Below are 15,004 nucleotides of genomic sequence, written 5' to 3' on the forward strand. Positions count from 1 at the left end.
AAGCTCTTGAAATGTTTGGCCTGGTCTTCAGATCTAGTCAAAACCTTATTTCTTAATATTTCTAAATTTAAAATTATTTCTAATTTAAAATTATTTCTACAGCAAATAACTTTGTTCTCTGAAGCACAATTATCTCTAAGCACAGTTCAAATTCTTATATTTTTACGAGTAAAAACCCAATTGGAAACTGCAAAGGATATTGTGATATCATCAGTAAGTGGCTTAATTACATCTATCACATGTGCAGTTATACTGGGTTACTGGGAAGTATGAAATGGCTGCCTTATATTGAAAAAAAAAAAATCTAGGGAGAGAAATCTTAAAACCAAAGCCTGATTAGTAGGATCTCTAAGAAAAAATGGGAAAACCATTAACTGGGAAATGTCTTCCTGCCTGGCTCTTGCCAACAGGCCTGTTTTTCCCAAGTGAGTCTAAGATCAAAAGGATCCTGATCTGTAGTGAAGGGGATGCTGTGTGAGGGGACAATTGCAGCAGCATTCTGTTCCAGAATGGCCAAAGGGAAATTACCAGAACCTGCAGGAAAGAATAGCACCTTTGCATGTGTGATTTTTGTAGCTCTTCTGTGCTTCCTGTAGTTCTTTGCAAGTACAGTGCCTTAGTTATCAACTAATTTAATCATCCATTGACTACTCCTCCCAGCTGGAAAACTTTTACACTGCAGGAGTGACAAAGTGATAGGTAAGAGGTTAGTGACCCAGCAAAACACTGAGAAGGGTCAAACTCTGTGGTATCAAACTGGAGAGATGAAAAAGAAACAAAGGCTGCTGCCTGGAGTGAAGGGCTGAGCAGGCTGGGTAGGGCGTTTCAGTGCAGACCCTTCTGGATTCATGGCCTCCTTTAAAAACATTTCAGGAGAACTAAAATAACAATGACTGTCTGATATCTTCTAATAACACCTATGACATGCAGTGACACAAACCACATGACAACAGTGAAGTGAAAAGCACACAAACCTTAAATTTTTTCTTGACATTAACACCAATGAAATTTTCTCCAGGGATAATAATGGCATATGGTTCCAGAAGAAGATGATATGGTTCTGTTGAGCCTTTAACTTCTATTTTCAGTGCTATTACATCCTCTACTCTGCATTCTGGGATGTATTGAAGCATCCTCTCTTCTACTAAACTTTGGGAGGAAATATGGTAGAATCATTAAATATGTTAAACCTGTGTTAAATTGGATCCTGTCTTTTAATTGCCAAATCAAAACTGATAACCATCACAAGTTTTTCAAGTACAGACTGCCTGTGGGCAATTAGCTTAGCCAATTAAAAACTTTATTATACTTTAAGATATTCTAGTTGTCCCAGTCTGTCCATGAACAAGTATAGAAGTGACACACTGTGACAAAGAGTAACAGCAGGAAACCCTGAAAAATAAGCAGACAAAATGACAGTGTTATCTTTTTCCAAGAGAGGAAAAGCTAGGGCCAGGAATGTGTCCAGGCATGGGGGAGGATATCAGAGATGCTCTTTGTACCACAACTACTTGTGCAGATAATATTCTTTATACCTGTCAATCCATCATCACCAGAAAGAAGAAAAGTCCCAGTAACTTAATGTAATAGCACAGATAAATTGTGGCCATATATCTGACTGGGAAAAGTTTCTCAGCTCACCGAGGTGATTCTGGGGTGTCCCTCACTACCATCTGCAGCACACTGTGATAACTCTTCAGCTGCACAGATGAAGGAGAAAAGGATTTTAGTGTCAAGTAATCATTTATGTTGAAGATCAAAAAAAGATGGAAAAGTGGTTTACATGTAAAGGATAAATGATCATCATTGGAGTACTAAGCTCTGATAAACAATATTCAAACTCTGGAGTTACTAAAAGACAACATGTTTGACTGCAAAACATTAAGCCAGATTCTGATCTCATGGTGTAGGGTTCCAAGAAAAATACTCATTTTTGACATGCCTGTTATTATTTCCCCTGTATATTGCATACTACACACAAGCATCTGCAAAGCCTCCCCAAATTAAGCTCAGTACTGCTGTACTAATTGAGAAGTTTCTTCTAACTGCTCCAGAGTATTCAACTTAATTGACCACCAATCTGATCTTGAGTAAGAAACATGACATTTCCATCATGGGAAGAGAATGCCTTCTGTATTCTAATGGAGGGGGGGAAAGAAACACAGAAGCCTTAAATCTGAAGGGCTATGCAAAAGCTTCATTTGTTTGTAGACAGATACTATTTTTGATGTGTATTTTAATTCAATATATATTCTATGAACTAACTATTTTTAAAAAGCCAGGTAGTTTCTCTTCTATACAGATTTGAGGTATTTCTTATGTCTGTCAATCAACATTGCACAGGACATTCCTACTCTTGGGCTTTCTTTGGATCAGGTTTCTCTAAATACAGTGAGCTCATGCTCCTTATTTACAGGGGAGCAGAAACTGAGAGAACAGCATTCTCTGGGATAACTGCATTCCAACATCCTTGCACCCCTCTTACCCACAGCTGCATACAGCATTTCTCTGCCAAAGGCTCCTACTATCCCCTTAATTCACCACTCAGCTGTTCATAGGAGCCATTTCAAGCCAAAAAAACCTACAGCTTGAAACAGTTTAAATAATCAGTGTTTGTTAACCAACTTATTTAGACTGGAGTAGGTACAAGGCACATCCTCCAAGAAGAGGGGGAAGGGTCAGGAGCTGGTGGAGGAGCTGATAGAGGGGTGAGGGTGGTAACTTCACCAGCCAGCACAGCTGCAGTATGAGGATGTGTCCACAATTTCAGTGTAAAATTAACTGTGTCCAGTCAGTCCCCAAAATTACATGAGATCAGAAACTGTCTCATATTTTGCAGTCAAAACATGTTTTTTTTCAGTAACTTTCTACTTTTTGAACACTGTTTATCAAAGCATAGTCCCAGCTAATTAAATTTAATTTAGAAAAGTTGCACAGCAAGGATTTTATGACTTGAATAAAAATACACAGCTGGAGTTTGCAGATATGAAGGAATCACAAGCCATACCTCCTGTGGAGCATAAGTGAGAATAAACTCATGAACTGCATAGGGAAGCAAAACTCCCTGGTTAGGATTTAGGGAGAAGGCTGACTCTGGGTCTTGATTGTTTTTGACCTCTGTAAAGTCTAAAGTTTCTTCTGGTATTAATGGCTTCAGATTAGGCTTTGTTATCTGCCAGAAGAAGGGAAGTTCTAGATTGCTGTGAAGAAGGCAATAAACAACAGAAAAACTATGATTAAAAAATCAGATATTTTGGAGTAAAATATATTAAGAAAATGTTCAGATTCTTTTTCCAGGTAGGAAATTCCTCTCCTTACAGATTACAGGGGTTTGACTTCTCAGTTTTTGTGAATCACAAAGCTGCTGAGGCACCATAGAGTCAGAGTATATAAATCATAAAAAGAACATGCTAATATGTGAAAGTAAATTATATAAATGTGTAAGATATCTTAACACTTTCTTGCCTTATTTGAACTTGTTGTGTAATCCAGGTTTTAGAAACTCTGCAATTCTTTTTTCAAGGATCTAGGATGAACAGGACCATTCCTGCTGACACCAGTACATTTGCCTTGGATCACTGCTGATGACATACATCACATTCTGAATTTAATCCAAATGCAAGATGTGGTCTTAACATGTCAGCAAATACAATGGCTCCATCTAAAATTATAGCCATGGCTCTGCCCCACTCTCTGCAATCCAGAAAAGGTTGCTTAACTAGGTTGTTTCAACAGAAGTGTTTTTCATGGAATGTCTTCATGGGTTTGAGAATCTTGCTCATGCTGACCTCAAAAATTCTGCCTTTGTAAGTGGGAGGAAGGACACTGGAATTTGAAAGTATCACTGATGAAACTGGACATTTACAATTTCTTGTATCACTTTCTGTAGCAGAAAGAATGTTTCTTCTTCCTGCTTCTATGGAGTTTACTCTCAGCCTGGCCAGCTTTGTTTTATACAAATGCTGACACCAGATGTGCAGGGACTGCTGTGGTGATCATATCACAGAGAAAATGTGGAAATTGGCAGTCACATCCTTTGTCAGTTTACAATATCCAGTTCACCAATCACATTTTCTTTACTCAAACATCATCCTGTTCTGGCATTATGGATGTGTGATTTCCAGGCCACAAAATAAACTGTGAGATATTTACTGCTTGCAAACAGCAATTTAGATTAATGGTCCTAAACCCAGCACTGACCTGCTCACTGCTTTGATGGTCTACAGCCTCTATATGCTGCATTCATGCAGGAGTGTATTTCTGTTAAAGTCTGATTGATTCTGAGCAAAATCAGGATGCCACTATGTTCAGTATGGTGTAATTGTCCATAAGGACACATTAGTTGACTTCAAATTGAATTTATATTTAAATCTGTAAGGACTCAATAGCAGGAACCATGTAAGAGTTTTAACGTGAGTTCATTACACCGGGCTACCATTTTGATCCAGTGGAGTCCAGGATGTATTATGACTTTTCTATGGGAGATGTTCCAGTCAGAATTGTATGCTTGGAAGCATCTATTCCCTGCACTATGAAAGGAAAAGAGTGCTTAACTCAGTTGCACAAGTATATATAGCAGCCTTTAAAATGAGATAAATCTCACCCGGATCACCCTGTATTTCCTGCAACCACATATATTTATGAATTTTTTGTAGATTTACCTCTATTAAAGCAAATATATTGACTTTGGCTAATGTTGAAGCTAATGCTTCAACAATGTACAACATTCCTTGAACTTTGATTATCAAATAAGAAGCAAAGATTCTGCAAAAAGTTACCAAGGGCATGAAGATTTCTCCAGCTTGAGAGAGCAGAGTATGACAAATGAGATCCCTAGCAGCATGCCCACATTGCAGAGCATGACTCTGATAGCAGCTACCTACGTGGAGTTCCTTATAACCAGGATCTTCTCCTTAGTGCTCTGTGGGTTCTGGGGCTCAAAGCGTATGAGGTGCTGTGCTGTTGCATCAGTGACTTCACCCAGCTGAGCTTTGCTTTCTCCACCTGTGACAAACAAAAGCTCCAGAGCCATCACCTCTCCAAGCCCTGGAAGAAATAATTAGGTATTGCTGTTTACCATCTGACTATTAACATAGTTCACATCATCAATAGCAACTGTCATTAATGGCCTTCATTGATTATATCTGGTGTTTCCTCAAGTTTCAGAACTCCAATGTGTTAATTGTACAATAATTTCCTGATGTTGTGTTTATCAACAGGTATTAAACAGAGACCTTCTGTTCATGAATTTCATAGACAGGCATTTCAGGGCCAAAGCCTCAGCTCACTTACATCAGCATGGTTTCACTGAAGTGAGCAGGGTGTTTACAGGGGTTGACAATGTGGCTCTCAGATGTTTTGAGCAGCAGATTAAAATTAAAATAAGCAGCAAATGAAGTATTAAAAAAAATCCAAAGTAAATACATGTAATAAAGTGATTCAACAGATGACAAACCAAGCCTCATGTTATAGCACTTACAGTTACATTTACAGTACAAGCACCAACATTTACAAGAATTTGAACTGATTTTATTAGTTAATCCAAAGACTGACTACCTCAAAAGGTCCAAATGTGGTTCATTTCTGCCCTGTTACACCTCATGTTTCATAGCTTGTCAAGTTATCTTATTAACAGAAAAGTAAAAGAGATGAGTTGCACCTGGCAACTGGTTTTCTTTTCTGTGACTTGCTGACATTTTACATTTGGATATTTGCCTACCAAAGGTTAAGAGCTCAATGTTTTCTGAATTCAGTGTATTCCATGCACTGGGAAGGAGCAGTTAAAAAAAAAAAAAAAAGCGAGCAGGGGACACATTAAGCATTTGCTTAATCCAATGACATAAAATGTTACCATACTTCATGCCAACAATCACCACTCACATTATCTGAATATCCACAGAATTAGAAAAGTGCTAGAAACAAACCTGTGACTGTAACATATTTGATTGGATAATTGTTACATAAAATGGTGAATGTTTGCTGTGAGGCTCCTGGCAAAGAAGGAAAAAACACTACCTGAAAGAGAGAAGGGAAATAGCAAGGTCTGTAACTGTTTTCTCTCCCCTAAGTAATACACTTCAATTTGCAAATATTCCCTGAAGGACAGTTTTAGTAATTAGTAATTAAAAGTAACACTTGCGAGAAACAGAATCATTTTTTGCTCACATAAACCCAAACTTGCAAGGTCCAACCAGATCTTCTAATATGATGTTGCTTGTTAATGTATTTGGTGAAGTAAAAAAGCTTTCTACAGCAGTTGGCACTAACCTGTACTGTTGCATTCTGCTTTGGAGCTAGCTCCAAAACAGCAGGCTGGATCCCAAATGGATCCTGTACCACAAAATCAGCAGTGGCAGCCTCCTAAGGTATTAAAACAAACAAACAAAATATTAATAAATTAAATGGATCAGATTGCTGTGTTTAAAACCCAGATTTACCCGAAACAGGCATTATTCTACCACATCACTGTTTTACCTGTTACCATACATTTTTTTTCACATATCTCAAAAGAGTATGGATCATAAATATGGCTTAATTAAAAAAAAAAATGCTCCCTGCTTTACAATGACCTTCGTGAAAGCAGAAGGGAAAGTGCAGTCTCTGAAGAGAAATGACAGTGTGAGAAGCTCTACTATTCATGTTCACAGCAGAACAGCTCTGCCTGAGAGAGGGGCTTTGTTTGTTTCTCCATGCTTAAAACTCACTTTGAGTTGGAACTGTAAAGTCTCCGCAGGGACAACTTGGCTCATCTGCTCTTTCTCCAGCACAAAAATGCCAGTCTACCTGTGCCATTTTATCTCCTTTGTCCATCCCACTTAGGCCCTGGTTTGTGATGGGGAGCTACAGACAGAGGAGGCTGTTGGCTTGCTGTGTCTACAGGTGCAGCAAAGTCAGTAAGGGATGTTTTTGTTGTGGAGGGAGAGGAAATTACCTCAAGCAATGCTAGAGCTGATAGCATTTCTATTTGCTTCAAGGGCAAGGTTAAAGTTTGAGCCAGTTTTCCTTTCCCTCATCTATGCCTCAGTTTACCTCTCCCCTGAGAAAAACAAGCTCTTCCACAGGAAAACCAGAGCACAAAAAGGAGGTACAGCCATCCAGGGAGATTGGTTTTCAGCATAAAGTGAATTCCTGAAGGAATGGCACAATGCAGATGTCTCCAGCAAGAGATATCTTGCATTGTCTTCTGTGCTAAAACAACACGACTGGTTTAAAAGGCCTTCACACCAGAGCACCTACACAAAGCTAGGTCCAGTATTGCCCTTCTAATCACTCACCCCAGAATCAGGAGCTGGCCAGGCTTTCCCTGGCATTATAGAGAACTTCCCAGTTCTAGCTCCCTTATTTCTGCATGAAATTGCTTTTGTTTTTATTCCTCCAACAAGGCAGGAACCACAGTTTATAAAGTCAGGCACTGCAAGGAGTAACACAGAAAATCAGACTCCAGAGAGAGCAAAAGCTGCTGATTAAATAACTCTTTACAGACATTACTGCATGAGACCATGCCAGGTTTTGCAATCCTAAACCCCCTCAAATTCCTTCCATTTCAAAGTTGGGCAGTGTGAGATGTATATTTCTACATCCATCTTACATTTTAATGATGTAAGATGATCTTTCCTCCTTAAAGATTATTGAATGATAAAAAGTAAGAAAATCAAAGCAAATTTTTGCAAAAGTAATCCTGTTTATTATAGTTGAGCTTAGATATCGGAGAGGTGCAGGTATACCATATCCATATATAATTAACTTCACATTCCATGAACATTAATTAATAGCATCAAATAGTTATAACTAAATAATAATTCCATAATATTTAGAACTATTAATTACAACTGGGAGTTCAGGAATCAACAAAACACAAACCTAGAAATGTGGCCCCATCTCACTTCTCTAATATAGTGAGCAAGAAGAGCCTAAGATGGCAAGAACAAATAACTGAGGAAAAATCCAACAGGATTACATTTCAATAACTAATAAATCTGGATAATTGAAAATGAGATAGATATCAAAATGTAGAAACTGCAATGCCAATTTTTTCCACATTTGTTTTGTGACACAAAATTGAAGACAGTCACATAAAAAAACCCCCAAGTCTGCTTAACTTTAGAGAAATTTAGTATTTGGACACTACTGACATGTTAATACTGGAAGTGATACTTTAGCTTGGATTGGGATGACAAAGGGTTCTGATACTTGACTCTCCACTAATATATGATCTTCATACTCTCCCAGATATTTAGGAATAAACCGGACTGTATACTGGCATGCCATCCCAGGAGCAATCATTCCTCCCTTTCCTGGATATTTTCCTTGGGGGGAAAAATAAAAACAAAACAAAAAAAAGGCAGAAAATTAAAACAAAAAATGAAAACCTCCCCAAATTGGCAGTAGTATTTATGATCACATCTTCCTCTGGAAAGGTGCCTGTAAACTCCCCCCATTTATTGCCTAAATCAAGCTGATAAAAAGGGATGAACACGAGGCCTGGCAGTGCAGTCTGGGAATGTGCACATGTTCCAAGGAGCTCAAAGATTGCTTTGTCTGAAATATACTCCTCATAAACACAGGAAATAGTGAGGAGAAACTTGGAGACATTACCCAGTTTTGCTTTACCACGAGACAAAAGGGCTTCCATGGAGGCACGTAGCTTCTAAATATTCTTCCAATTCTTGGGGTATCACAATCTCCCTAGGCAATCTATCCCAGTGCCTGGCTATCCTACTGTAGGAAAGAGAATTTTCTTAACTTTCTTCTAACCTATCCTTCTTTATTGCAGTGTGTTATTTCTTGCCCTCTCCTCGTAATTTTTTCCATGGAAACTCCATCTGTTCCTCGATGAACTTTGGATAAGATTCAATCTAGGTATTTCATGGACACATTTCAATCTAACATCAAACACTTTAATTTAGTCCTCTTGAATTCCTCATTAGACCATCTCAATCTGCTTCTGAGTTACATGTGAATGGCCCTAAGTCAGCTTTCACTTTCTAAAGAACTGAGCACCATGGACAACAGAACATCTCTGGAAAATCTTTGTCAGAGCAAGAAAATTAGATTTTGTATGTGTTAACATTTTAAAGGTAGAAAAGAACCCTTACCTGGCCAAATGAAAAATACTGAAGAAGAGGGAGGGATAAGTCTTACATATTGACATGTTGAAGTGATGTTCCGTAGCTCTACAGTCTTCTTCATTAAAAAAAAAAAAAAAATGCTCTTTTGTAATTACCATCACTTATTAAAATTTTTGCAATTCCCTAGTACTACTGCTAGGAGTAACTACATCATCACAACCAAGTCCAAAATCCCAGTTTATACAATAGAGGCTGAATCAGACAGTACCAAAACAAAGCAGAGACTGAGAAGAGCCCGTTTAGTCTTCACTGGTTCGTATGTCAGTGGCAGGTGTGATGGAGTATCATCAAGGAAGTTAGAGGGTCATAAATTCAATATACAGAAGGAACTCAAACTTTTATTAAAATTCAGAAAGGCTAAAAATTTGGTGCAATATGTAGATCATGATAGGATATAATTCTTCAGGGAGGCAGAATTAACTCTACAAAGAACCTTCTCACCTTATGAATCTTCCCAACTTTATGATATAAAAACAGGACAGAAGGTGGACTGGCAAGAAACACAGGAACAAATGAGGCATCACTGAAAGATTAAAAAAAAAAAAAAAAAGAGATTATATTACTTCCTGGTTCTCTAACTACTGATAAAGTGAGAAGTTGCAAAATGTCTCCTTTGGCAAAACTAAAATATCATACAGACACACTTTGTTATTAAGAGACTATTAAGAAATTTAGCTCAAAATATCTCTGGGTAAATCCACAGAAATTCTACACTGGAGCTCTGTGCATTCCAGCCCAGGATCTAGAAATTGTACACACTGCATACCCTTTGGTATCTTCTGCTTCTCTTCTGGCTGTGATTTCTTCCACTTTTTCTTGAGAAATTACAAGAGATCTGCCTCCATCCAGAGTATCTGGTGGGAAAAAGCGTGGATTCTTCAAGTAATTCTGTCTTTTCTCAAGTCTGGAGAGGTACTTACTTAATTCCTCTGCTTTCCAGGACTTACCCTCTTTCCTGGCTCGTTTCTGTGAGGCTTTAGTTTTCTTTGAAAAACAAGAGGGTAGAGTGCAACATGAAACACAGTGATGTTGAGGATGAGGAAAACGGGAGCTGCATGTGTGTAATTAAAGCTACACAGCAAAGACAAATGATACAGAAAATACAGTATTTCTCCTTTTTTAACAGAGGAAATATAACTACTGGAGTCAAATCAACAACAGGTCAATATTCACCCTTTGTTGCAGGAAGAGCAACAGGCCTTATAGATCAGGCAGACTAAAACTAACTTGTAAAATGTACCTTACTGATGGTTTTAGCCTCAAGGCTGGAGTCGTGGAGAGAGGACAGAGCTGAAGACACGCTTGTCACACTGTCAGTTAAGTAGACAATCTCATCCAGTGAAAAAGCACGTTGTTTACGCGTCCCTTTCAGGTATCCAGGTTCTGATACTCCTGCAATTCAAAGAAAAAACAATTCTGTAAGAGGGAAACATGAATGACAAATATTTAGTCTAAGCATAGGTGTAGGAGTTTATTTTAAGGCTTGTTGGCGGCAACAATCCTCTAGAATTCAATGTACTTTTAGAACTTATTTTGTACAAACAAAGCTTAGTACTTTAATAAGAAAGCTTTTAGAAGCACTAATTAATCAGGCTGTATACACTTATTCCCAGAAAAATATGTTAACCTTATAAGAGATGTGAGATTTTTCACTTTGTTGGAATTACAATGGAAAAAAACGAAACACAAATCTTGAAATCTGTGACTAAGTTGATTACTCTGAAATGTTTGCTTTGGCTTGACTGAAAAACTTCACTTCAATGATCCCAAAACCTTTCATCTAGGCTCACACATAAATAAAAGATGTAGTCTTGACATTGTAAAAAATATTTTCCTTACTGACCTTCACGTGCAAATAAAACCAATATATTTCCAGAACTGGAAAACTTTAAAGCCTAAATAAGGAATACAATTTTATTTCACTGAAAATAGTTTTTACTTTAATGCAACTACTTCCCTTCTCTAGATACAAGATGTAGTTACAGCTTTTGTGTAATGAAATTGGATGGAGACAGAACACAAATGCAGGTTTTGTGTGAGATGGGAAGAACTGTAAACAAATGTGCAATAATGATCAGATATCATATTTATGAACATCTAAACTCAGTAGTTTTGAATTTATCAATTATACTTTGAAAATGTGTTCTTAGTGGAATCTTACACTTAAAATACTTGAGTCCCTTCTGCTTTGGCAGAAAACTATAAAAATATACTCAGATCTGCCACATCCTCCAATACTTCAATTATAGAGTGTTCTAAAAAGTCTAAATTTCTTTCTGCTTCAAGAGTTACCTTTTGGTGCTTTAGCAAGAGGTAATTTCTCAGTGATGTAATCCTCAGGACAGATTAAATTATTTTTTCTGAGAAGTTCATTATTCACAATCCGCCGAAAAGAGGATGCCACTGCAACAGGAAAGCCAACAAATCAAAAACAATCAAAAAAAGTTAGTAATAGCCCCTTAGCAAAATAATAGCCCCTTAAAACACATTATCTTGATCAATCCAAAGTAATGTTGTTTTTACACCTCATCCTTGTCAGGCAATATTTTTTAAATAGAAAATAATATTATATAGAATATTATATATATTTTATAGGAAATAATATTATAGAAACAAATCTGGTATTTTAATCCCAATACTTGGATGTGCATCTCCACAATTCTAGATTCAGTTCAAACCAGCTAAGTACCCATTGGAGAAATATTTAATCTGTTTGTTGCTGCTACATATCAAGGTATGTATGCTTGTAATATTTAGGGTAACCCCTCAATCCAAATTTAATACCTTGAACATGACCTGGTTGTTTCATTTCTCAATGTTAAAGAGATGTTACTCTACTTGAACCTCTGCACAAAATCTTTCAAAGGTGCTCTGTTGATGTAAAGCCAACCTCAAATTGGTGTCCAGGCATCATAAGCATGTACTGGGGAGCAACATTCCAGAATCCTCACCTGGAGGCAGCCCCAGTTTATGGAAATCTTTCCCTGCATGAATCTTCATCTGCTTTAGAACCCTTGCCTCTTCACGTTTTGCTCGGGCCTGGGCCCGAATGATCTCCTTTTCTGCTTTGTCAGCTTCTGTCAGCCGGCTCTTGTACTCAGCCAGAAGCTGCCAAGGGCATGGGTGAATAAAGAGAAATTTGAGTTGCTACAGGCAGATGTTTTCTGTTTGCCTTTGAGAGGTAAACATAGACATATTAGTAAAACATCACCACTTTACAAGCATCAACTGGCCTGCTAAAACACTGTCATTCCACAATGACACAAACCAGGAAAAAACACCTGTGGCTCAAACAATCCAGCATCAGCCTCAACTTTTATCCACTGAAAACAGTTATTGGAGTGATGCCAAGATAAGAAACCTGGGCCACTGAGCAGCAGGTACAGGGAAAAGTTTTCAGCCAGTACAAGAGGCATTTAAAGGGCTACTGCTTTTACAGCTTGTACTCTGTGTCTGAAATGCCAACTAGAGATAACAATATCATGAAGGATCATGTGACTATTAACTTGAAAGGTTCTGTGGGAAACTGTGCTCAAGTAAATTTCCATTAAAACGTCAATTGTAGAATCAACACCTGCCTTTAAATTTTATTTTACAGCAGATCTAAGCAGTCACTAAAGAGCTCCAAACTCTGACTTGGTTTGGATTTATACCTTCTCTAGCTCATCTGTATAACTGTCTTGATAAATGCTGTCTTCTCCTTGGGACTCAATCCAGTTTGTTGCCATGTCCACCTCAAAAATATCTCCAGTGTACAGGTCCTTAAAAGCACTAGCCAGTACATGGGAGATATCCTAGGGAAAAAAAAAAAAAAGAGGATGTTTAGAGCTTAAAGCAAAAGATAGGATGGGAAGAGATCACTGGGTGCATAGAAACAGCTGTAATTAGCAAATGGGAAAAGGTACCCAGAAAGGGGATGTGTGTGCACATGAACACTGAGGTGTGGATGTCTATGTGTGTGTGTGTGCTGTGGGACTGCGTGTCTGTGCTGGCTGGAAGTGTAGGTGATGGTGATGGACACAGTTCTCTGTGTGCAAGTGTGTGCGATGGTTTGTGCAGGGATGGGGTTGTGGGAGTGGGGAGAGTGTGTGGGAGGGAGATATGAGTGTTGTACAGGTGATAATGTGTGCATGTTTGAGTCCTTGAGTAGGGCGTGTGTTTGTGCCCCAGGGCGTTTGAGGCTGCTTGTATGGGGGTTTGTGTGTGTGAGGCTGTTTGAATGGCGGCTTGGGTGTGTGAAGCTGTTTGAATGGGGGTTTGTGCATGCAGGGATGTGAGAAGCTGTTTGCAGCGGGGTCTGTGTGAGGCTGTGGGTGTGTGAGGCTGTTCATGGCAGGCTCTATGTGTGAAGCTGATTGCAGGGTGGTCTCTGTGTGATGCTGTTTACACGTGGCTCTGTGTGTGTGCAGGGATATATGTGTGCGTGTGAGGCTGTTTGCAGTGGGGATCTCCATGTGTGAAGTTGATTGCAGGGGCGGTCTCTATGTAAGGAAGTCTTATGAATGTGGACGTCTGTGTGCCAAGGGGACAGGTCTCTGTGTGTGGCTATTTTCAGGCTCTGCGTACAGGGCTGAGTTGCTGCTGGGGACTACGCTATTTGTGCCCGTGCTACCCAGCCCCATTGCGTTACCTGGGGGTCGCCGCTGCGGCTCCCCTCAGCCGTGCCCGGCCCGGCGCCGGAATCCTGCGGTGGGGCTGCTCTGGATTTGGGGCTGCCCTCAGCCATGCCCGGCCCGGCGCTGTGACCCGGTGTGCCGATATTCGGGCTCTCCTCAGCCGTGCCCAGCCCGGCGCTGTGACCCGGTGCGCCGATATTCGGGCTCTCCTCAGCCGTGCCCAGCCCGGCGCTGTGACCCGGTGCGCCGATATTCGGGCTCTCCTCAGCCGTGCTCAGCCCGGCGCTGTGATCCGGTGTGCCGATATTCGGGCTCTCCTCAGCCATGCTCAGCCCGGCGCTGTGATCCGGTGCGCCGATATTCGGGCTCTCGTCGGCCATGGCCGGCCCGGCCCCTCCTCAGCCTCCCGGCGCCGCCGTTGCCGAGTGACCGGGCGGGCGGGCAGGGCACGGCCGTGCAGGGTAATGGCGGTGCCCCCCTTCCCTTTCCGCGGCGCCATCGCCCCTTACAGACCCGCCGGCTTTCGGGGCTGGGGCTGAGTGCGGCACCCCGAGGCTCCGAGGGGCTCGTAGCCCGCCTCTTCCCTGCCATGTACTTTTAAGGACCAGTAGCCTCGTGACTTAATAAGAAATAAAATATTGACTTGAAACCTGCGAAGGGGATTTGGAGATGGCGGGCATTGCTCGGCCCTGCGCCGCTGTGCAGGTGGCGGTGGGAGCTGAGGGAAGAGGCTGAATCCTCTCCCGATGGTCCACACGTGGGACCAGGAGTTCGGGCTCATCCCTGCGGCTGGAAGCGGCCTGGCAGATGGGAACATTCATCAGCAGCCCCAACCCATCCATCGCCCCGTCTGCCTGCGGCGCCCTGGCTGTATACACTGGTTGCTAACAACAGGCTCCGCTGAATCCGCTGATATTTTCCATAGAAACCATCCCGGTGTGGATTTTCTCCTTGTCCTGCTGCCTTTTTATTCTTTCTTTCTTTTTCCTCCCCCTCCTCCACTCTTTTTGCTCAGAGTGAAGGAAGCTGACCGTGGCCCCTGGGCTGCTCCATCACTAACGGGGTAATTTGGCTCTATTGGTCGAGTTGGGCGATGTAACACCCTGAAAATAACTATGGCAAAAATAATTGGAATTTACCAATAGGTGTTTTTCCACCAGCAGATAAGCCAAAGGCTGTGGGTGTAAACCCCACGTCAACCATGGGGGTGGTTGAAATTCATCTTGGTTTTTTTTAGGTATATGGCACATGGGCTTGAGG

At 40.5% G+C, this 15,004-nt stretch overlaps 1 protein-coding gene across 1 annotated transcript in view; it reads right to left on the reverse strand.

The window, feature by feature from the left end:
• Positions 1 to 14,586, reverse strand: part of DLEC1 (DLEC1 cilia and flagella associated protein) — a gene marked incomplete at its 5' end in the record, with an annotated part of 33,441 nt that extends 18,855 nt beyond the window's left edge. Inside the window, 18 exon segments of the mRNA XM_084211918.1 lie at positions 975 to 1,149; positions 1,642 to 1,700; positions 3,008 to 3,200; positions 4,884 to 5,046; positions 5,925 to 6,011; positions 6,264 to 6,360; positions 7,275 to 7,411; positions 8,133 to 8,306; positions 9,096 to 9,183; positions 9,570 to 9,651; positions 9,895 to 10,112; positions 10,369 to 10,520; positions 11,421 to 11,531; positions 12,080 to 12,236; positions 12,782 to 12,922; positions 13,759 to 14,142; positions 14,146 to 14,328; positions 14,395 to 14,586. Coding sequence (XP_084068044.1) covers positions 975 to 1,149; positions 1,642 to 1,700; positions 3,008 to 3,200; positions 4,884 to 5,046; positions 5,925 to 6,011; positions 6,264 to 6,360; positions 7,275 to 7,411; positions 8,133 to 8,306; positions 9,096 to 9,183; positions 9,570 to 9,651; positions 9,895 to 10,112; positions 10,369 to 10,520; positions 11,421 to 11,531; positions 12,080 to 12,236; positions 12,782 to 12,922; positions 13,759 to 14,142; positions 14,146 to 14,328; positions 14,395 to 14,586 — 2,793 coding nt within the window.
• Positions 14,587 to 15,004: the final 418 nt, after the last annotated feature.

The sequence above is a fragment of the Fringilla coelebs genome (genome assembly GCF_963513975.1).
Source record: "Fringilla coelebs genome assembly, chromosome: 1".
Taxonomy (NCBI): Eukaryota; Metazoa; Chordata; class Aves; order Passeriformes; family Fringillidae; genus Fringilla; species Fringilla coelebs.